Raw genomic sequence first — 23,314 nt, 5'->3', positions numbered from 1 at the left:
ATCAGCATTGCATGGTAATATACTGATGGGAGTAGGGGATCTCCTGTGTGGTGCAAAATCCCAATTTCTGCTCACCTAGGTCACAATCTCAAGATTTGTGGATAAATGAGAGCCTGCTGTATTTATGAATTAAAATGAGAAATTCAGCAAGATATTTGTACATCTTCAACATGTTAGTACCAGTGACATGTAATTTTCCATTAACAATGTAACACAAAGTCTTTATACATTTTCTTATGTCATATAGAATAAGGTTGAAGGCTGCATTTCTTATTTGGTTAACCAGCAGGTCAGCGGTCTTTGGATAGTTTATGGCAAGAGTTTAATCAATGGGCAAATCACCAAAGTTGCATTCAGACACCACTCACAGCTTTAGGTATCAGTAATGTTTAACAGACATATGCTGAAACAGATGAGTCAATTTATTTTATTTAGATACTTAAGTATGAGGCCTCTATATGAATTTGTGGAAAAAAGCACCAAAATTGTGCTGAAATATTATTCAGATTCATCTGACCAGCCAATTTGTCAAGTTGTGTGCTTGATTAGAAGGTTGAAGACTTTAGGACTGGTAGTCTCTTTAACATGTCCTGCAGTTGTATTTCAAGAAGTTATCACATTCTATGTGTATTAACAATGAATAATTCTGTAGGATATGCTCAAGTACTACAACTTATTAGATATTTGGAGCTCGAGCTGTGAGTAAGAGTCTATGCTACATAAATATGTAACTGGAAATTATTAAATCTTCATCAGATTCATTTTCATAATATCTCCACTTTTAAAACAAAAGGGAAATTTCTGTCTGCAGCCAGTGTTTTCTTAGGTTTTGCTGATAAGTTAGCAAACCTAAAGACTGGCCTTTCACGAGAACCCTGCAATGAGAATGTAATCATTGAACAGAAAACATTTATAAGTTGAGTATTATTTCATTACATTTTAATCTACCCCAGTGCCCCTTACTATTGGGCTCCTGTAGCATTATGGCTGAATTTCATTCACTTAAAAATGAAGACCTTCAAGTAGACTGTACTTTAATTCATCTACTGACCATAATACACTCTTACCAAATATTACTTCTCACTTGAAGTGTAACCACTTGCAAGAAGAGTTAGGTAAAACCTAAGCAGAATTTGAATAATTTCTTATTTGTACTGTAGAGGGGGGAGTTCTACACTTATAGGGCTCCACCTCTTGATCATTCTTCACTGTCATACTTTTTAAATCTCTGCATGTTGTCTGTATAAACTGTCTTCAATCATTTTATACCATTCATGCACGACTTTTATACTATGAAAGTGCTTCTTCACGTCTATAAAAACAAATATCATGTTATTTCCCTGGTTGTTCTGTTCCAACACATTGTGAAGAACTGTTCACCATGTACATTATGCCTATTTTAAAAGCTTAAGGGTTGTGTTCATGTACCCCTTACTCTTCTCTATACCATGATGGGCAAATTTAAGGCTTCAATTCTTTCCCTGTAACTCAGTTTTCTTAATTATGATACCATCTTTGATGCTGTCCTCTAGGCCTTTCCTACTAGTTCTTTATTCTTTCTTAATTACAGTGTCCAAACTTGAGAGGCATATTTTACTTTTGGCCTTTGTATGATGTCAGCACCTTGCTGAATATTTATTATCTATAATCTTGAGTGTGGTTCTAATGTTTGCTTGCAGACATTTGATCTTTAACTAACCTCCTAGGGTGGGACTCTAACAGGTTTGGGACAATGTCCATTCTCAAGTCTTTCTCATGCACAGACTCTTCTGCTTTATTTTTATGCTAAAAGATATTCATATTAAGGCCTTCTTTCAATGTGACTTATCCTCATTACTTTATTTCATCAACCATGCACCAGACCAACTTTGGATTGTCGAAGATCCCTTTTAACTTAATGAAATCTTCCACACTCTTCACTTCCCTCATGACATTTGCGTCATATTCAGATAGGAGTTCATACATTCCGATGAGACACTATATAAACCAAGAAGTGTAATTGTTCCGGAAGAAAATTCCAGTGTTGACCTCGTCCCATTTTGAAAATGCTCCTCAGAAATGTGTCCGTTATTCCTTTCCACTAAGATGATAATTATCATCTTAGTGGTAGGGGAAACATTATGGATGAATTATAATCTATCCATTGAAAGAATCTCCCTGCATGATAATCTAGCTTCTTAACCCCTTAACATCTCACTAAATTATCCTTTCCAACCCTCAAGATTCATGGTTTTCAAGTTTAAAAAATGTATTTACCTTAAAATTTTAAAGATATTCAAATAATGAAGAAAAAAGAAAATTGCTTCAGAATCATATTTTGTTCACTATTACTGTAATAATGTATATAAGTTTTGTAGATGTGTCAGGAAAATGTGCTTAAAAGTGCAAAAGTAAAGCTTAAGTGTCAAGTAAGTTGCTACTGTGTATGCTTTATAATCTATCTTAGCCAAAGTAATTATTTCTGATTATATAAATAATTTCTAGTTATAATCAATGTAATTCATTGATAATGTTTTCAAAACAACAAAATGATAAAATTACCAGATGCACCAGTTACATGCAGGCACTGGAAACACTGCCTCCACTTTTGGTAGAAAACCTTCTGCTTCACCTTAGTCAACTTTCGATGCTGAATGAATTATTATCTATTAAATCACTCTATACACGATCTGAGGACTGGCTATCATTGTCATATAATTCAGGATCATCTACCTGATTCTTAAATCTAGTTAAAAGCCACTCGGTTACCTTCCTAGAAAACTCAAAGAATTGTGCTCTCACTGGTGTGGCTAGCAGGTAACTAACTCTGATGAGAAATTATTGTGTACTGCCACCTCAGCCATCATCCAGGCTTGGTGACTGGCCATGAAATTGAAGTGCAAAACTCATTACATAAATATACATCTACAGATGTTGTTCATTTCACATATACATCCATCTGGATACAGTAATAGGTTAATCAGCCTTCCGTATAGTACAGTATCAAATACTTTATGCAGTCAATGCACCCAGCCTTCTATTTTATCTAATACTAAGCTCAATTTCACAGAAATATAACACACACTTACAAATTCACATATATTTATTGCACTTGATTGCTGTTTCCCACACTGCCAAGGTACAGCCAGGAGACAAATGAAGAAAGACCCATCCACTCACAAATATATACACATATACGCACATACACGCGCATCCATTTTCTACATCACCCTGCCACATATGAAATAGCATCTCCCCTCTCCCACCAATGAGGTAGCACCAGGAAAAGACAAAAAAGGCCACATTCGTTCACACTAAGTCTCTAGCTGTCATGTGTAATGCACTGAAACCACAGCTCCCTTTCCATATCCAGGCCCCACAAAACTTTCCATTGCTTACCCCAGATGCTTCATATGCCCTGGATCAATGCATTGACAGCACGTCAACCTCAGTATACCACATCGTTCCAATTCACTCTATTCCTTGCATGCCTTTCACCCTCCACTATGTTCAGGCCCCGATCGCTCAAAATCTTTTTCACTCCATCCTTCCACCTCCAATTTGGTCTCCTGCTTCTCCTTGTTCCCTCCATCTCTGACACATATATCCTCTCTGTCAATCCTTCCTCATTCACTCTCTCCATGTGTCCACACCATTTCAATAAACCCTCTTCTGCTCTCTCAAACCACACTCTTTTCATTACCACACATCTCTCTTACCCTTTCATTACTTAATCAAACCACCTCACACCACATATTATCCTTAAACTTCTCATTTCCAATACCCTCCTCTGCACAACCCTATCTATAGCCCATGCCTCTCATCCATATAACATTGTTGGAACCACTATTCCTTCAAACATCCCCATTTTTGCTCTCTGAGATAACGTTCTTGCCTTCCACACATTCTTCAATGTTCTTAGAACCTTTGCTCCCTCTGCCACCCTGTGACACTTCCGCTATCATGGTTCCATCCGCTGCTATGTCCACTCCCAGATATCTAAAACACTTATCTTCCTCCAGTTTTTCTCCATTCAGACTTACCTCCCAATTAACTCATCCCTCAACCCTACTGAACCTAATAACCTAGTTCTTATTCACATTTACTCTCAGCTTTCTTCTTTCACACACTTTACCAAACTCAGTCAACAACTTCAGTGGTTTCTCATCTGAATCAGCCACCAGTGCTGTATCATTAGCGAAGAATATATATATATGTGTGTGTGTGTGTGTGTGTGAGAAATACTTAGAAAAGCAAATGGATTTGTATGTAGCATTTATGGATCTGGAGAAGGCATATGATAGAGTTGATAGAGATGCTCTGTGGAAGGTATTAGGAATATATGGTGTTGGAGGCAAGTAGTTAGAAGCAGTGAAAAGATTTTATCGAGGGTGTAAGATATGTGTACCAGTAGGAAGAGAGGAAAGTGATTGGTTCTCATTGAATGTTGGTTTGCGGCAGGGGTGCGTGATGTCTCCAAGGTTGTGTAATTTGTTTATGGATGGAGTTGTTGGGGAGGTGCGTGATGTCTCTGTGGTTGTTTAATTTGTTTATGGATGGAGTTGTTGGGGAGGTGAATGCAAGAGTTTTGGAAAGAGGGGCAAGTATGCAGTCTGTTGTGGATGACAGAGCTTGGGAAGTGAGTCAGTTGTTGTTCGCTGATGATACAGCACTGGTGGCTGATTCGGGTGAGAAACTACAGAAGCTGGTGACTGAGTTTGGTAAAGTGTGTGAAAGAAGAAAGCTGAGAGTAAACATGAATAAGAGCAAGGTTATTAGGGTAAACATGAATAAGAGCAAGGTTATTAGGTACAGTAGGGTTGAGGGACAAGTCAAATGGGAGGTAAGTTTGAATTGAAAAAACTTGAGGAAGTGAAGTGTTTTAGATATCTGGAGTGGATTTGGCAGCAGATGGAACCATGGAAGCGGAAGTGAATCATCGGGTGGGGTAGGGGGTGAAAGTTCTGGGAGCATTGAAAAATGTATGGAAATCGAGAATGTTATCTTGGAAAGCAAAAATGGGTATGTTTGAAGGAATAGTGGTTCCAACAATGTTATATGGTTGCGAGGAGTGGGCTATAGATAGAGTTGTGTGGAGGAGGGTGGATTTGCTGGAAATGAGATGTTTGAGGACAATGTGTGGTTTAGGTGGTTTGATCGAGTAAGTAATAATAGGGTAAGAGAGATGTGTGGTAATATAAAGAGTGTGGGTTGAGAGAGCAGAAGAGGGTGTTTTGAAATGGTTTGGTCACATGGAGAGAATGAGTGAGGAAAGATTGACAAAGAGGATATATGTGTCAGAGGTGGAGGGAATGAGGAGAAGTGGGAGACCAAATTGGAGGTGGAAAGATGGAGTGAAAAAGATTTTGAGTGGTTGGGGCCTGAACATGCAGGACAGTGAAAGGCATGCAAGGATTAGAGTGAATTGGAATGATGTGGTATACCGGGGTCAACGTACTGTCAATGGATTGAGCCAGGGTATGTGAAGCGTCTGGGGTAAACCATGGAAAGTTTTGTGGGTCTTGGATGTGGAATGGGAGCTGTGGTTTCGGTGCATTATACATGACAGCTAGAGACTGAGTGTGAACGAATGTGGCCTTTGTTGGCACTTCACCAATGGTGAAGGCACCATTGGTGAGGCTGTAGCATTGGGATTACAATCTTGTCAAAAGAACTTCTCACTCAGGAGTATGCATTTCCTTAGCAAGGCAGTGCCAAGAAACAGATGAAGGCAAACAAGTATGAATATATAAATGTGTATATATGTATGTCTGTGTATGTGTATGTGTTGATATGTATGTATATGTTGATATGTACATGTATGTGTCTATATATGAGTGGATGGGTCGTTCTTTGTTTCCTGGCACTTCACTAATGGTGAAGGCACCATTGGTGAGGCTGTAGCATTCAGATTACAATCTTGTCAAAAGAACTTCTCACTCAGGAGTATGCATTTCCTTGCAACTATAAGAAGAGCCTTGAACTTTGGAAGCCTTTAAAAAAAAGTCCTCGGTAACATCAGGACTCTTTCATATAAACTGGTCCCTGGGTAGTTGTAAATATGTACCATACATGCTCGTGTATATTTCGAGTTTTTAAGACCAAACTTTTAGGCAAAAAATTAGGGGGTCAACCTATACATGGGTGAAATCTGTGCATGATGGGAAGAGCTAGGAGCAACTTTTAGCTTCAGACATGAAAAATATTACGAGTTACTGCCAGTAAACACTGGAACCATACAATATGTACCAATTAATAATGCAAAGCTGTGCAGTGCCTTCACCAGATGAAGCTCACCAGCTTACAGTAGGCTACCTTACCTTACAACGTGTTTTCAGTAGTCTATATCAAAGTTCTTAGCACAGGTAAATTTATCATATGCAGTATCATAGTACTCATACACCTACAAAAATACACCAATAATAAAACCTTTTTCGATATTTCACACAATAATCCACCTCAGTCTCATATTGTTTATATCGATCTGAGAAATTAGAAGAGAATAAACAAAGAAAGCTGTCATTGGACTATTTTTGGTAGGGCTGAGGGAGAGAGTACCAGGTGTTTGGTCATTTTTGGTGGGAGAGTCATGCAAGTACCCATATTGGTATTTGTTTGGTGTCTTAAATATTTTTAAAGATGAATACATGCAAATTAAAAGTGCTGTAACTTTGAATTGTGTACAAACTTGTTATATTTCTGAAAAATAAGAAGCAAGACAATAAGGGTATAATCACATCAACTTATAACATTTAAGACTACTTAAGAAGGGCCGATGCAAAGGCAAAGCCTCAGCCACTAGGGCTCTGCTGTGTCAGCTAGATGGGATAAGTTTTTTAATTGTTTTCAGTTAAAAAAACTGGTACACCAAGTATATTTTACCTTAACTGTGCCTGAATGAATATATTCTCAAAAATAAATAGTAGTTTTGCTGGAACGTAATGTATTTCTTTGTAAAATATGATAAAATATGTTCAAGAGATATTACTCATTCTTTTAATAGTTTTCCGTTAAAATGTTGTTATATTACAGTGATATTCTATTCGTACTGTGCTTAATATAATACATTCATGGAAATGTAATAGTTTTGCTGAAATGACATTACAGTGGAAAGTGGGATAAAGTTATAATGAAAACAATAGACTTGCTTTCTTTTGTTGCTCAAAAGATGTTACTGTAATCACTTTTTGAATGATTTTCATTTAAAAAACTTTGATAACAATTATATTCTATCCTAATTGACTTGAATGGAAATGTACAATATTATTGCTGAAACTACTTGCATTTCAGTGTAAAGTGCTGTAATAATAAATTGTAAACAATTTGCCTTTAAAGCTCGGTGTTTAAGGCTCAGTGAATGTCAGTGTATAGGATGTAGAGTTTTTTATTGAGGATTTTCTGAAATGGGTTTTATATGCCGTAAAATATGGTGCTTTATTACCCTAATTTGTTGTTCCATTACCCTCAAAAACTTGGGTCGACCTATACACAAGGCATATCATAAATTAATGATTTCTTGGCCAAAAATCAGGGGTCGATCTAAACATGAGGTAGACGTATAGATTAGTACATGTGGTATGTGTGTATACAATGATACTGAGCTGACTTATAGACGAATATATGCGGTATGTATGTATACAATGATACTGAGCTGAGTCTTTGTTGCTAGGGGTTGGTAACTAATAGATCCATACACAAAGCTGATGCCATGATGCTCTAACAGCTTCTAACATGAAATATACAACAGCATATTACTGTCTGCAGTTTGATGTTCAACTCCAGTCAGAGCATGTCAGCAACTGATGTCTCACTTTTTACAATTAACTCCATGCTGTAAGTTATTAAACTGCATAAGCAGTAGATAATTTTATATAAGGGAGTGTGATAGAATCAAAACTGGTGGTGAAATCATTTAATTTTCTTTGAAACCTCCTAACAGGGTTACACTACTTACTTGGCATGATTTTTATCAAAAAGGTCAAACTTTAAGCTTCTACCAACTCTAACATGGTTGTATTAAAGTCAAAATCCCAATTATATTTGATTCAAGGAGCATTTGAATGGTGGTATATTACATGGTCATCTAATGTAAAATGTTTTTTCACTATTACTGTCAAATTAATGTTATTTTCTTTGTAAATATTGTTTGAAGTGTTGGGTATCAAAATCTCTTCTGGATTACTCTTTTTAATTTTATGAAATTAATAGTGAAAAATATTGCATTTTCTTGTGAATTTATTTATGTATATCAGGGTCCTTGTGCAAGTCCAAAGACACATTTTGCATGCTTATGCTACAATAACTGAATCCATATAAAGTTAACAGTATTACGTCAGCTGTAAAACAGAGCATCATTTGTGAATTTTTTTTATATCTTTCATAATGTATACATAAGTAAACAAAATGTGAAAATTTTCATATTAAAACCTAATGTCCTTCCAAGAGCATAGTTGTAAGTTAATGTGTCCATTGTTTGTGGGTGCATGATAGATATTCAATAGATATTAGTCTCTAACCTTTAAGTTCTCATCTACTTTCTCAGAAGTTCGAAATAGGCATTAGTATTATATTGATAATTTTATGAAGATACTAATTTTGACAAAGTTGTTTATGCCATAATTTACTGTAAATTGGTTCTTTCTTCTGTTGACCAAATAGTTAAATAATTTTTCAAGTTTGTACATTTTTCTTTTTTTTTACAATGGTGGGTTACTTTCCCATATATAGGCTCTACATTTTCCAGATAGCTTACTTACAGCTTGGTACTGATTTTTCAACTGTGATAAGCAGCTTGGATTAAAGAAAATGGTTTTATAATATTTCTTTGTACCCTTGAGCTGTGACAAACAACTGCAACAAGTTACCTATAGAGATGTAGAAAGGTGAAAAAGTTTGTATGGTAGCTTTTATGTCTGAGGAAGGTAGTCAACTAAATACTTAGAAGGATGCAAATGTCCATTTGAAGTAACACTAAAAAATTACTGAAATATATCTAGAGTACTGCTTTCAAAATGGAGTTTATTTGAGTGTCAGATTAATTACTTTAGACAGAATAATGACCTATATATTTAAGTGAGGTGAGTGTACAGCATAATATCAGATTATGACAAGAAAATGAAGTATGTAAAGCATATCTAAATAAGAGAATGCTTAAGATGGTTTAGGTAAGGATTTATCACAAATTCTTCATTTTGTAACAGGAAGTTATGGAAGATGTAAACTGGAGTACAGTTGAAATATATTGCCCTGGTCATGCTCTAATACAAGTATATGTTCACATGCACATAGGCATGTACCTGCTTATCTGTTTTGGTTTTGCTTAAAAACCAAATTATTTTTGTTCATATTGCTAACAAACACTGCTACAGCCGACATCAAGGTGAGTGACTTTTCTAACTCTTCCTAGAATCATCTTCATTATCTTCAGTTCCACCATCACCAAAACTTTTGTCTACTACTATACTCTCATTTCCATGAAGAAATAGGATGTGATGAACTTCAGAAAGAATGAGAAAATGTTTGGAAAGATATGAAAAGTATGAGGAGACAAGAAAACAAATGGGGGCAACAGTAATGAAAACAGATAGGGTAGTACCAGGAAAAGATGTGAAAATACATGAAGTGAGAGTTTAGGACTTATGAATGGATTAGATGACGAGAGAGACAGATTTAGTGTGTTTGGCATAAGGTGGGATGCAGTGACAGTAATGGCGAATAGGATGGTGAAATGAGAAAAGGTAGTGAAAGCTTTGCATAAGGTGAAATATAAATCATCATGAAAGAATGGGGCTGCAGTCAAATTTCTAAAGAAAGGGGTTGACTGTATGATGTGTATGTGGACCAAAGTGAAGTGTAAGAGGAGTGGTGTCTTGCATGTCTAGAGCTTTTGTATTAAGCAAGGGGAACAAAAATAAATGTTTGATTTATAGGTGTGACTGGTAAGATGTTTGGGATAGTGGTGAGTGAAAGGATGGGATGCAGAGCAACTGAATGTGGAGGAGAACTGTGGTTTCAGGAGAGATATTGGGCATGCAAACCAATGTTTTCTTTAAAGAACATGTGAGAAATACTTGGAAAAAAGTGACATGTGGCATTTAGTAATCTGGAGAAAAGATATGATAGGGTTGAGACAGATATGCCTTATGGAAAGTACTATAGGAAGATAATGCAGGAAATATTTTTATCAAGAGAATGTGAAAGGAGATTGACAGGTTCTGATGAAGCTATGTGGCATCAGCAAGGATGTATAATCAGTTTTTAGACAGGGTATGGAGAAAGGTAAATGCAAAGGTCTCAGTGCATATAGTAGGTCTGTAGGATTCTGAGGATAGGGAAGCATGGAAGGTGAACCAATTACTGCAACATGACTCTGGTAGTGAACTGGATCCATGTTTGTCTGTCTGAGTTGGATTCATCTCTGTTTGGCTTAAAAGAACGATTGAAGACTTCTGTGTGTAGTGCCAGGAAACACAGGAAGAATGGCCCATCCACTCACATACACATGTACATATTCATACTTGCTTGCCTCCATCCATTCCTGGTGCTACCCCACCCCACATGAAACAGCATCGCTACCCCCCACTTCAGTGAGGTAGCACCAAGAAAATGGGTGGCAATGGGAATGGATGAAGGCAGCAAGTATGAATATGTAGATGTGTATATATGTACATGTGCGTGTGTGGGCATTTATGTACATGTATAAGTGGGTGGGTTGGGCCTTTCCTTGTATATTTCCTAACGCTACTTCGCTAACGTGGGAGATGGCAATTAATTATAATAAATATAAAATTAATAAAGTGGGAGACCAAATTGGAGGTGGAAAGATGGAGTGAAAAAGATTTTGAGTGATCGGGGCCTGAACATGCAGGAGGGTGAAAGGCATGCAAGGAATAGAGTGAATTGGAACAATGTGGTATACTGGGGTCGACGTGCTGTCAATGGAGTGAACTGGGGCATGTGAAGCGTCTGGGGTAAACCATGGAAAGTTCTGTGGGGCCTGAATATGGAAAGGGAGCTGTGGTTTCAGTGCATTATACATGACAGCTAGAGACTGAGTGTGAACGAATGTGGCCTTTGTTATCTTTTCCTAGCGCTACCTCGCACATATGCGGGGGAGGGGGTTGTTATTTCATGTGTGGCGGGGTGGCGACAGGAATGAATAAGGGAAGACAGTATGAATTATGTACATGTGTATACATGTATATGTCTGTGTGTGTATATATATGTATACGTTGAGATGTATAGGTATGTATATGTGTGTGTGTGGATGTGTATGTATATACATGTGTATGTGGGTGGGTTGGGCCATTCTTTCGTCTATTTCCTTGCGCTACCTTCTTCTGTTTCATCTTATAGAAATTTAAATACAACAAGGGGAGGGGGGTTCCAGCTGCCTGCTCCCGCCCCCCTTTAGTTGCCTTCTATGACATGGGGAATAATTGGGAAGTATTCTTTCTCCGCTTTACTGGCACTACCTAGCTGTGTTGTGTGTGTGTGTGTGTGTATGTGTGTGTGTGTGTGTGTGTGTGTGTGTGCTATTTCCAGTGTGGCACGGTAGCAATGGGAATGGATGAAGGCAGCAAGTATGAACATATACATGTATATATGTATGTCTGTGTATGTATATGTATGTATATGTTGACATGTAAATATGTATATGAGCCTGTATGGGGGGTGCTATTTCCTGTGTGGCAGGGTGGTGACAGGAATGGATGAAAGCAGCAAGTACGAATGTTTTTTGTATTTTCATCCCTGGGGATAGGGGAGAAACAATACTTCCCATGTATTCCCTGCGTGTCATAGAAGGTGAATAAAAGGGTAGGGATCGGAAGGCTGGAAATCCTCCCCTCTCGTTTTTAATTTTCCAATATAAGGAATAGAGAATGGGGCCAAGAGAGGATATTCCCTCAAAGGCTCAGTCCTCTGTTCTTAACGCTACCTCGCTAATGCGGAAAATGGCGAATAGTATGAAAAAAAAAATATAGGGTGGGGGAGGGGGCGAAAATTCTGGGAGCCTTGAAGAATGTGTGGAAGTCGAGAACATTATCTCGGAAAGCAAAAATGGGTATGTTTGAAGGAATAGTGGTTCCAACAATGTTGTATGGTTGCGAGGCGTGGACTATGGATAGAGTTGTGCGCAGGAGGATGGATGTGCTGGAAATGAGATGTTTGAGGACAATGTGTGGTGTGAGGTGGTTTGATCGAGTAAGTAACGTAAGGGTAAGAGAGATGTGTGGAAATAAAAAGAGTGTGGTTGAGAGAGCAGAAGAGGGTGTTTTGAAATGGTTTGGTCACATGGAGAGAATGAGTGAGGAAAGATTGACCAAGAGGATATATGTGTCGGAGGTGGACGGAACGAGGAGAAGAGGGAGACCAAATTGGAGGTGGAAAGATGGAGTGAAAAAGATTTTGTGTGATCGGGGCCTGAACATGCAGGAGGGTGAAAGGAGGGCAAGGAATAGAGTGAATTGGAATGATGTGGTATACCGGGGTTGACGTGCTGTCAGTGGATTGAATCAAGGCATGTGAAGCGTCTGGGGTAAACCATGGAAAGCTGTGTAGGTATGTATATTTGCGTGTGTGGACGTATGTATATACATGTGTATGGGGGTGGGTTGGGCCATTTCTTTCGTCTGTTTCCTTGCGCTACCTCGCAAACGCGGGAGACAGCGACAAAGCAAAAAGAAAAAAAAAAAATATATATATACACACACACACATATGAATTTAGTGCATATGAATGCACACTTCCACATTACATACAAACCTCCAAAAGCCAGGAACAAACCCGGGACCCCTGCGTGGCAGGCGGGAGCACTACTGCTAGGCTATGATCACCACTAATAGGGAAATGACTTCGAATACTTTGTAATCGAATACCCTTTGTCTCATGATGGTGAGCAGCAGGGTCTCCTCTGGTCATTTCCTATCAGGCTCATACAACCAGCAGATAGCACTTTACAGAACCTAACTGTAAATACGAATATAATGCATATGAACACGCACTTGAATGTATGGAAGTGTGTGTTCATATGCACTATATTCATATGTGTGTGTATGTACATATGTGTGCATATGAGTGGGTGGGTCTTTCTTTGTCTGTTTCCTGAAGCTACCTCATTAACATGGGAAACGGTCATCAGGTATAATATATACATAAATATTAAAATCCACTTACTAGTATTACTTTTATTATCATTATTATTAGTAGTAATGGTGACCTGAATGCTTTGAAGAAAGGGATACTTGTATAGGTGTGGGGAGGTTAGTTACATTTGAGTGTACATCTGGTTGTGTGGTATTTAAGACTGGCTTGGGAAGGTGATTGTTCAGTGCTTGTTAAGTCATTTAGGTGCATTTATGTTTCATCAATGTTGTGTTTCTTTAGGAAAGGAGAATCTGTTAGTTCAGTAGTTGAGGTACATACTGTATGGCCACACCATGAAATGCAGAAAAAATTCCTGGAAAGGACATGTAAACAAAGATACTTTAATTTTGCTTTGGAAAACTTCATAATTCCTAGGATGGCATAAAATAACTCAAATACTGGTATATTAAAAGACTTCATCACCATAAATCTTTTAATTTACAATATTCACATTATATACAAGACTTCATGGAGATTAGTTTTCAACAGGCAAAGCTTTCTTAATATAATATGACCCAATGAATTATTTTACATATGAATAGAAATGAAAAAATGAAAAATAAAAGTAGCCTAGTTGCTCTTAATCAAACATCCAACCTTCCACATGCAACACATTTCTGCACACGTAAAATCACCTTCCCTGCATACCTAGAATTCCTCATGGACTTCCCTAGTTTCATTTAGTCTCACCATTTGCCATTCTTAAACTCTCTTGGTATCCTCACATAAGCCTCTCTTCCAAGTTCACTCAATTTCACTACCCTTTTTCCACCCACATATACGTTATTTTTCTTTTCCTAAAGCCTGAACAAACTTTCAATATCGTCTCCACCAAGATATTAGTTGAGATCACAAAAACTGCTCCTCTCAGTGCAATTACAGCCAAATGTCTCTTTCATGTGTTTATCAATTTGTACATAATTCAATAATACCACTTGTCATTAACCTCACTATCCACGTATACTTATGTATGTCTTTTTTTTTTAACACCAAGTATTCCCAATCACCAGTTCTTGCACACAAATCAACAAGCTGTTCAGCATTTTCGATCATTCTGGGTACCCAATGCCCCTAATGATATCCTCTACTCCAACATCACCCATCCTTGCATTCAAATCACCTATCAATCCCTTGCACCAAAATTGCTGACACACTCACCCAACTCCTTCCAAAACACTTGCCTCTCTTGACTCCTCTTACTGCCAGGTTCACAAACACTAACAATGTCTCTTGACCCTCTTTCATTTTCACCTGCATCAATCTGAGGCTCACTTCCTTACACTCCTTCACAAAGTCCCACAGCTCCTTCTGCAGAAGTGATCTTATCCTCATACTAACCCAAATTTTACCCTAAGGACATTCCCAAACCATTCTTTCTCCTTCCCCTTGAACTTAGTTTCACTTAGAGCCAGTATCTCCAGATTCCTACCCTAAAATATACCATCTATTCATATTCATACTTTGTTTTTTATCTTAGTTACATTCATTCACATTCAAACACCCTAGCACAGTGGTTCTTAAAGAAACTTTTTGCCTCATGCCCCCTCTCAGCATTGTGCTGGATACCACACCCCTCTCTACCCTTTCAAGTTTTATTAAACAATCATCAGTAATTTTCATATCAGTATACAGTACCTAACTGTTTAAGCGTGATTACTGCTGTGGATCTTTATATGAATAAACTTATTGCTTACTTGAGTCTGAGTTTTTGGATGAATGAATGAAGTTTTTTTGCTTCTATATTTTAGTATTATTTTATTATCTTTATGCACCAAATTGTAATGAAATTTAAAGTATTAACTAAAAATAGTAATACAATCAAATACAAAATTACTCTTATTTCCATAGCAGTAATCAATAGAAATCAGAAATTATTCATTACACTGAAACCAAAATTTTTCTTACTTTCAAGACAGTTACTGGGTGCATTAGTAAAAGAGTAATGAATTTTATGCATATTCTGCTTATATATTTGATGATCCTAATGAATTAGATAAAAAGTCATTGGAAAACAGAAGAATGAAAGTACAATAAAACCAAACCTTCACACAATTTTGCCACTGGTACTGCATAAATCAGCATGTCAAAAACGAGACTGTAGATGAACAGAAGGGTACATGACAAGTTCAGCTCCGGACCAAACTTTTCTCTCTTACTGGTAATGCCCCCTTTAGAATTTTCTGGCAACCCCCTTGGGGGGCACACACCCCACTCTAAGAACCACTGTCCCGGCATGAGCATTTGACGAAGATGAGCATTCCATGCTTGGCTCCTCTCCATGTTCCCTATTTCAGAAACTGATATAAATCTCATTTTCTCTCTGATAAAGGAAAGAAAATGGTATGGAAGTGCTATCAATGGAGATCCTTCCTCTTAAAAGAAAGAAGAGTGGTCATTAAACTTACAAAGATAGAATATGCAAGTGTTTCCAACCCCCATTCCCATCCCTTTTATTTGTCTTCTATGACATGCATGGAATTTGGGGATAAAATTCCTCCTCCCTATAGCTAGGGACGCACACACACACTAACAAATACATACATACATACACATACATAGGGGATACAGGAGAAAGAATATTTCCCATGTATTCCTGCGTTTCGTAGAAGGCCACTAAAAGGGGAGGGAGTGGGGGGGCTGGAAATCTCCCCTCTTGTTTTTTAATTTTCCAAAAGAAAGAACACAAAAGGGATCTAAGTGAGGATATTCCTTCTAAAACTCAGTCCTCTGTTCTTAATGCTACCTTGCTGACTAAAATAAATAAATATTCTTTTATTGAGTGATCGGGGCCTGAACATGCAGGAGGGTGAAAGGAGGGCAAGGAATAGAGTGAATTGGATCGATGTGGTACACCGGGGTTGACGTGCTGTCAGTGGATTGAATCAGGGCATGTGACGCGGGAGACAGCGACAAAGCTGTGTAGGTATGTATATTTGCGTGTGTGGACGTGTATGTATATACATGGGTATGGGGGTGGGTTGGGCCATTTCTTTCGTCTGTTTCCTTGCACTACCTCGCAAACGTGGGAAAAAAAAAAAAAAAGCTTTTATTTTTATTATACATGATCGCTGTTTCCTGGATCATTAAGGTAGCACCAGGAAACAGACAAAGAAAGGTCCATCCACTCATATACACATATATACATACATAAACACCCACATACACATATACATAACAACATATACATACACATATGCAGACATTACATACATACACATGTATGGATGGATGGATGGATGCTATTTTCATGTGTGGCAGGGTGGTGACAGGAATGGATGAAGTCAGCAAGTATGAATATGTATATGTGTATATATATGTCTGTGTATGTATACGTTGAAATGTATAGGTATGTGTATATGCGCGTGTGGGCATTTATGTATATACATGTGTATATGAGTATGTGTATATGTGTGTGTGGGCATTTATGTATATACATGTGTATGTGAGTGGGTTGGGCCATTCTTTCATCGGTTTCCTAGCGCTACCTTGCTAACGCGGGAGACAGTGACTAAGTATAATAAATACATATATATTTTTTCATACAAATTTGTCATTTCCTGTGTTGGCAAGGTAGTGTTAAGAACAGAGGACTGAGCCTTAGAGGGAATATCCTCACTTGGCCCCCTTCTCTGTTCCTTCTTTTGGAAAATTAAAAACGCAAGGGAGGGATTTCCAGCCCCCCGCTCCCTCCTCCTTTAGCTGCCTTTTAAAAATGACACACAGGGAATATGTGTGAAGTATGGATTTGTATGTACCATTTATGGATCAGGAGAAGGCATATGATAGGGTTGATAGAGATGCATTGTGGAAGGTATTAGGAGTATATGGTGTGGGAGGAAAGTTGCTAGAAGCAGTGAAAATTTTTACCAAGGATGTAAGGCATGTGCACGAGTAGGTAGAGAGGAAAAATGATTGGTTCTCAGTGAATGTCGGTTTATTTTTTGGGGTGGTTAAGGAGGTGAATGCAAGAGTTTTGGAGAGAGGGGCAAGTATGCATTCTGTTGTGGATGAGAGGGCTTGGGAAGTGAGTCAGTTGTTGTTGTTCGCTGATGATACAATGCTGGTGGCTGATTCAGGTGAGAAACTGCAGAAGTTGGTGGCTGAGTTTGGTAAAGTGTGTGTAAGAAGAAAGTTGAGAGTAAATGTGAATAAGAGCATGGTTATTAGGTTCAGTAGGGTTGAGGGGACAAGTTAATTGGGAGGTAAGTTTGAATGGAGAAAAACTGGAGGAAGAAGTGTTTTAGATACCTGGGAGTGGACTTAGCAGCAGATGGAACCATGGAAGTGGAAGTGAGTTACAGGGTGGGGGAGGGAGCGAAGGTTCTGGGAGCACTGAAGAATGTGTGGAAGGCGAGAACCTTATCTTGGAGAGCAAAAATGGGTATGTTTGAAAGAATAGTGGTTCCAACAATGTTATATGTTTGTGAGGCATAGGCTATAGATAGGGTTGTGCGGAGGAGGGTGGATGTGTTGGAAATGAAATGTTTGAGGAAAATATATGGTGTGAGGTGGTTTGATCGAGTAAGTAAGAGAGATGTGTGGTAATAAAAAGAGTGTGGTTGAGAGAGCAGAAGAGGGTGTATTGAAATGGTTTGCACATATGGAGAGAATGAGTTGAGGAAAGATTGACAAAGAGGATATATGTGTCAGAGGTGGAGGGAAGAAAGAGGAGCGGGAGACCAAACTGGAGGTGGAAGGATGGAGTGAAAAAGATTTTGAGCGATCGGGGGCCTGAACATACAGGAGGGCAAAAGGCGTGCAAGGAATAGAGTGAATTGGAACGATGTGGTAAACCATGTAAAGTTCTGTGGGGCCTGGATGTGGAAGGGGAGCTGTGGTTTCGGTGCATTATACATGACAGCTAGAGAGTGAGTCTGAACGAATGTGGCCTTTGTTGTCTTTTCCTAGTGCTACCTCGCACACATGCGGGGGTAGGAGGTTGTTATTTCATGTGTGGTGGGGTGATGACGGGAATGAATAAGGGCAGACAGTATGAATTATGTACATGTGTATATATGTATATGTCTGAGTGTATATATATATGTATACGTTGAGATGTATAGGTATGTATATGTGCGTGTGTGGACGTGTATGTATATACATGTGTATGTGGGTGGGTTGGGCCATTCTTTCGTCTGTTTCCTTGCAGTACTTCACTGACGCGGGAGACAGTGACAAAGTATTATAAATAAATAAATATATATATATATTTTTTTTTTTTTTTTTTTCATACTATTCGCCATTTCCCGCATTAGCGAGGTAGCGTTAAGAACAGAGGACTGGGCCTTTGAGGGAATATCCTCATATGGCCCCCTTCTCTGTTCCTTCTTTTGGAAAATTTAAAAAAAAAATTTTTAAACCTGCATTGAGCATATAGAAAACTCTATTAAAGTTACAGCATGTTCAGACCACAATCTGTGGCCCATGTATCTCTCAAATCTGTAAAGTTCCAAAATTTCAACATTTCTTGGTTCCAAGGATGAAGAATTTTCGATATTTCACCTGTAGTTTCAGCTGCCTGCACAGCTGTACCAACATCTTTTGTGTTACATTACAGGCCATCTCATCCTAACTGTCTACTAGTAGGCCTTAGAAGCATTAATCAAAGTAAAGGCAATGTGGCCAAGTGGAAAACTTTACAGTTTCCTTCTGTCATTGAAAGCTCGCTCTTCTCAGTATTCTCACTCAAGCTTGAAATAAAATGAAAAACTTAATCTTACATCAACTGTCACTGCATCCCATTGTGCTACTTTCTCTTCCCATCATCCATCTGGATGCCATAATCGGATGTGAAACTAATTCTTTTGTATACTTACTTATCCTTCTTACTCGTTCATCATCTATAAAGAAACTCGAGATATAAACATTATAATGCTTTTACCCAATGCATGAAAGACCTCTTACACTCATTCTATCCTACCATCTACCTTAGTCTTTTCACAGTGTAAATTCTTACGTTAGTTTATAAGTTTATGGTTAAATCATACTTACTTTAGAAGATGTGTCCGTTGTTCACCTAATTGTTTACGAATATGAAGTGTAAATGGGTATAACATGAGTTAGCTGTCATATCAATCTCATTACTGCTTTGTTTATCAATGACTGAAGCAGGCTACAAAATTGGTTGAATCAAAACAATCCCACCTAATACCAACTTACAGGTATATAACTCTTAACATGTCAAATTTATTTTCATTTTATACAGCTATATTTCATTCAACACAAAACGACATGTACAGTCTTCTATACACACTTCAGCTACTGCATATAACAAAAGCTTTGATTGGAAGAGAGAAAGAGCACCTACCAACCAATGAGTACCAAAGAAGCAATTTTGCCTTAGGCAGCATGTAACACTAACAGTACAACATGCTTAGGTGAGAATGCTACTGTTTTCTGCTACATCAGTTTGACAATAAATTTCATTCTTTGGCTTATCTGATACTGCACTTTCCAAAGCCAGTCATCAACTTTCCTTTAGAAGACTTCAATGATCACCTTTCATGTAGCCAAGGAAGTGTAAGTAATGTCTGTCAAGGATTTGAAATGAAGCATTTATGAGGTTTATCACAACAAGTATCACAAAGAGAGAGAGAGAGAGCATACCTATAAAGTGATTTTCCCAACAGATGTGTCTTGCTTGATTATTATTACTTTTTCTCATTCCTGCCACAAACATTACCTCATTACAAATCTTGGGTTCATCTGTAAATGTTTTAAGCCAGATGTCAAATTTTCTTTTAAATGTTTCTGCAACTGAAACATGGCCATGGAATGTCAAAGAGGTTAAGAATCCGAGCAAGGAAATGAGTTATTTGAGAGAAGCATTTGGTACAACTGGATTGAATAAAGAAAATAATGAAGTGTATGAGGGATATGGTATGGCAGGGAATGCAAAGGGAATGAATTGTGGAGTGATACAGTGGGTGCAACATAATACTCTGATTTGGTTTAGGCATGTGGAGAGAATTCTAAAATGGAAGTTTGCAAGGAGAGTGGATGATAGAATGATTAAAAGGGTGACTGTGAGAATGCCACCTGTGACAAGGAGAACAGAGTAGAAGAGTACAGGATGGAAAAAAATGGGGAAAGACTACATGGAATGGTGTATATGAGAGAGGCATCTAAGGATAGGGAATAGGGATATGTGGAGACTCTTTTGCCATGGCCATCCCCTTGATGGGAGTTCCTGGAATTAACAAGTGTCAGAGATAAAGATAGATAGATTGATGTTTCTGTAACATCATTTCATTGTATCACATGACCCCTCATGCCCAAAATGCAACTTTTACATTAAAAAACTAAACTCTTTCTCCTCAACCGTCCTGCACTCACCCTACAAAAGCTTCCATCAACACACCGATCCGTGGTTTCACCTGATGGACATGGCTGGCTTCCTGAGCACTGTGGAAGCCCTAAAGAAGGGATCCTGTGGTAGGGAGGTATACATACTAAATCCATAATTGGTCATACATGAAACAGGTGTCACTAAGAAACCCAATAACAACATAAATAAGAGTTGGCTGTATTAGTTGATGAGGTCACAGAAGATGCCTACAAAATGCTTAACCTGCATTTAAATCAATGCATGGGATATAATAATATAAGCTTTAAAAACCTATTCAAATGAGTGAGACTAATGATCATACATAATGTTTCAAGCCACTGTAAATTTTGCATCTTATAATACAACTGAAATGATATCTTACAATGATATTACATTTATACAGTGTCCACAAAAAACCTTGTCGACCTCCCCATACATTTCAAAGGTGATGTAACAGTTTATTACTCTGTCATCTCTTCTTTGGCCCTTTTCACCTACAGACATCTGAGCATGGAATTAGTAAAGTTCCTGAAGCATTCTAAGTCCATGTTTTTGGGTCTATAGGGTCTTGATACCCTCAACGAAGTGAGGCACTGATAGGGTGTTGAGGGAAGCAGCCACTTGTTTGTACTTTCTGAGTGCTCAATGCATCGCAAATCTCTGGTGTACTCACATTTTCTTGCTTCCAGGTAAGTATTCAGGCTTTCTGCCCCTTAGAAAGGTAAGATCAAACTATCTTGAACAGCAGGTGGAAGAAAAAGAGTGCCAAGAGGCAAAATTCTCAAACTGAAGTGGCATCCTGGAAGAGCAAAGAAAGAGTATTGTTCCTTAAAGATACCTGAGGCCCACTGAGGTGGGTTGCTGGTGCTTACACCATATGGAACATGAGTCTCAGCGACGATATGTAGGATGATTTCACCCTGAGAGCATCATATGCTTGTACCCCATAAAAGACGTTAGATGCATATTTCCTTTGAAGAACATGGAGGGTAGACAAGGTTTTTTGCAGACACAGTAGGTCTCAAAAGTTACACCTCAACTGGACTACAAGATTGAAAGTATTCTCAAAGATCAACCTCGTGCTATAACTCCAACCAGAAATTCTGTGTGCTCTAGCAGGCAACATCACATCTACACCGTTGCCACATGGTGCTGCGAGTTCCAAAGCTTAGTATAGTAACCATGTTTGGCGAGGAGGTCCTTGTGAGTGCCACGTTCAGCAATGTGACCCTCATGTAAAACAAGGATCTCATCGGCATCAATTATGGTTGACAGACGGTGAGCAATGCAGATGGCCGTCCTTCCTGCTGTTGCACATCTGAGAGCACCCATTATGCTCTGAGACAAGATTTTATCAGTTTTAAAAATACTTCTTGGCATATAATGTCAACAACCTCAACAAAGGTTCAATTAAATTACCTCTCATATCTTTGCTATGGCTATGTTGGCTGATTTTTGAAGCTCAATATCACCCTTATTAAGTCAGCTTAAGATCCTTCAAGCCAAAGACATTAACATAATCAAAGGAGAATCTCAAACCAGGCTAACAGTAAGCAGTCAGAGTATGAGTTTAGCTCTGGAAAAGACAGGTTATTGTCCTCACTACAATAACAGGAGAAATCATGATGAGTCTGGCGTGGACTACATTTCCTCATTTTTTCTTTATGGAAGCTAAGACAGAATGGGTCATCTTATAAACATTTTGTATTATTATCATTATCATCATTATTATTGTTATCATATTGTTATATGTAACCCAAGAACCCTTTTTACGGGGCTCCTAAGGCTGCACTACAATCAGTAACAGGGAAATAATGGACTTGTCTGAAATGAGATCTTTAATGAGACTACTCCTTTTCATCCATCAACAATGATACAATCCAAATGGGGGTGACTTTTTAATGCCCCAGGCTGAGATAAGTACCCATTCACTAATCAGCTTCAAGGGAAGAATATACAACTGGGTTGGCTGGGGGCTAATTTCCCAGCCCTGGATTTGAACCTGGGTGAGCCAATGCATGATTCTCAAGCAGCTACACTTACATCTATGCCATGGAAGCCTATACAAGATAGTCCACTACAAAGTTTACTTTCATATCACTAAAAATAGTGTCCTTTGATGTCATTATTTCTTGTAAACTGATTTGAATAACATGAGGTAACTGGTCACTACTGTGCATGTAAATACAGTATAAAACTAGAAAAATTACATTAGATTTGCAAAATGTAGTGTTTAGTAGGTGTATCAAAATGCTTATCAATAAAAAAGAATAAATATTCTATGTACGTGTGTGTGTGTGTGTGTGTGTGTGCTATAAAAATAAAGCCTATCTTGTAATGAGAACAACAATTCCACAGAAATAATTCCCATATGCATGTACTTGATCCACTATAGAGAAACAGGAATGGAGTAAAAGAGTAAACTCACACATATTGGAGACTCTTATCCTGTGGCCATCCCCTTGAGGGTGTTCCCAGAGGGAGCAGGAAGCAGGCATCAGAGATATAGGTAGCCAGACAAAAATTACACGCACACACACACACACACACATACATTTTTTATTACTATCATTATACTTGATCATCGTTTCCCTTGTCAGTGAGGTAGCTCCAAGAAACGGACAAAGAATGGCCCATCCACTCATATACACACATATATACATAAACGCCCATACATGAACACATACATGCATATATATATATCAACATATACATATATACACATGTACATAGTCATACTTGCTTGCCTTCATCCATTCCTGGTGCTACCCTGCCCCACAGGATACAGCATTGCTATCCCCTCCTTCAGCGAGGTAGTGCCAGGAAAACAGACAAAAAAGGCCACATTCATTCACACTCAGT

General features: G+C 38.2%; 1 protein-coding gene across 1 annotated transcript in view; it reads right to left on the bottom strand.

Annotated features, from left to right (window-relative positions):
• Positions 1–13,544: 13,544 nt before the first annotated feature.
• Positions 13,545–23,314, bottom strand: part of LOC139764781 (iron-sulfur clusters transporter ABCB7, mitochondrial-like) — a 43,930-nt gene continuing 34,160 nt past the window's right edge. The window contains exon 12 of the mRNA XM_071691663.1: positions 13,545–21,790. Within this exon, the coding sequence (XP_071547764.1) occupies positions 21,584–21,790 (207 nt within the window). The 3' untranslated portion in view covers positions 13,545–21,583. The remainder of the gene's footprint in view (positions 21,791–23,314) is intronic.

Source organism: Panulirus ornatus, chromosome 51 (genome assembly GCF_036320965.1).
Source record: "Panulirus ornatus isolate Po-2019 chromosome 51, ASM3632096v1, whole genome shotgun sequence".
In the NCBI taxonomy this organism is placed as follows: domain Eukaryota; kingdom Metazoa; phylum Arthropoda; class Malacostraca; order Decapoda; family Palinuridae; genus Panulirus; species Panulirus ornatus.
This window is presented reverse-complemented; position numbering and strand designations above follow the sequence as displayed.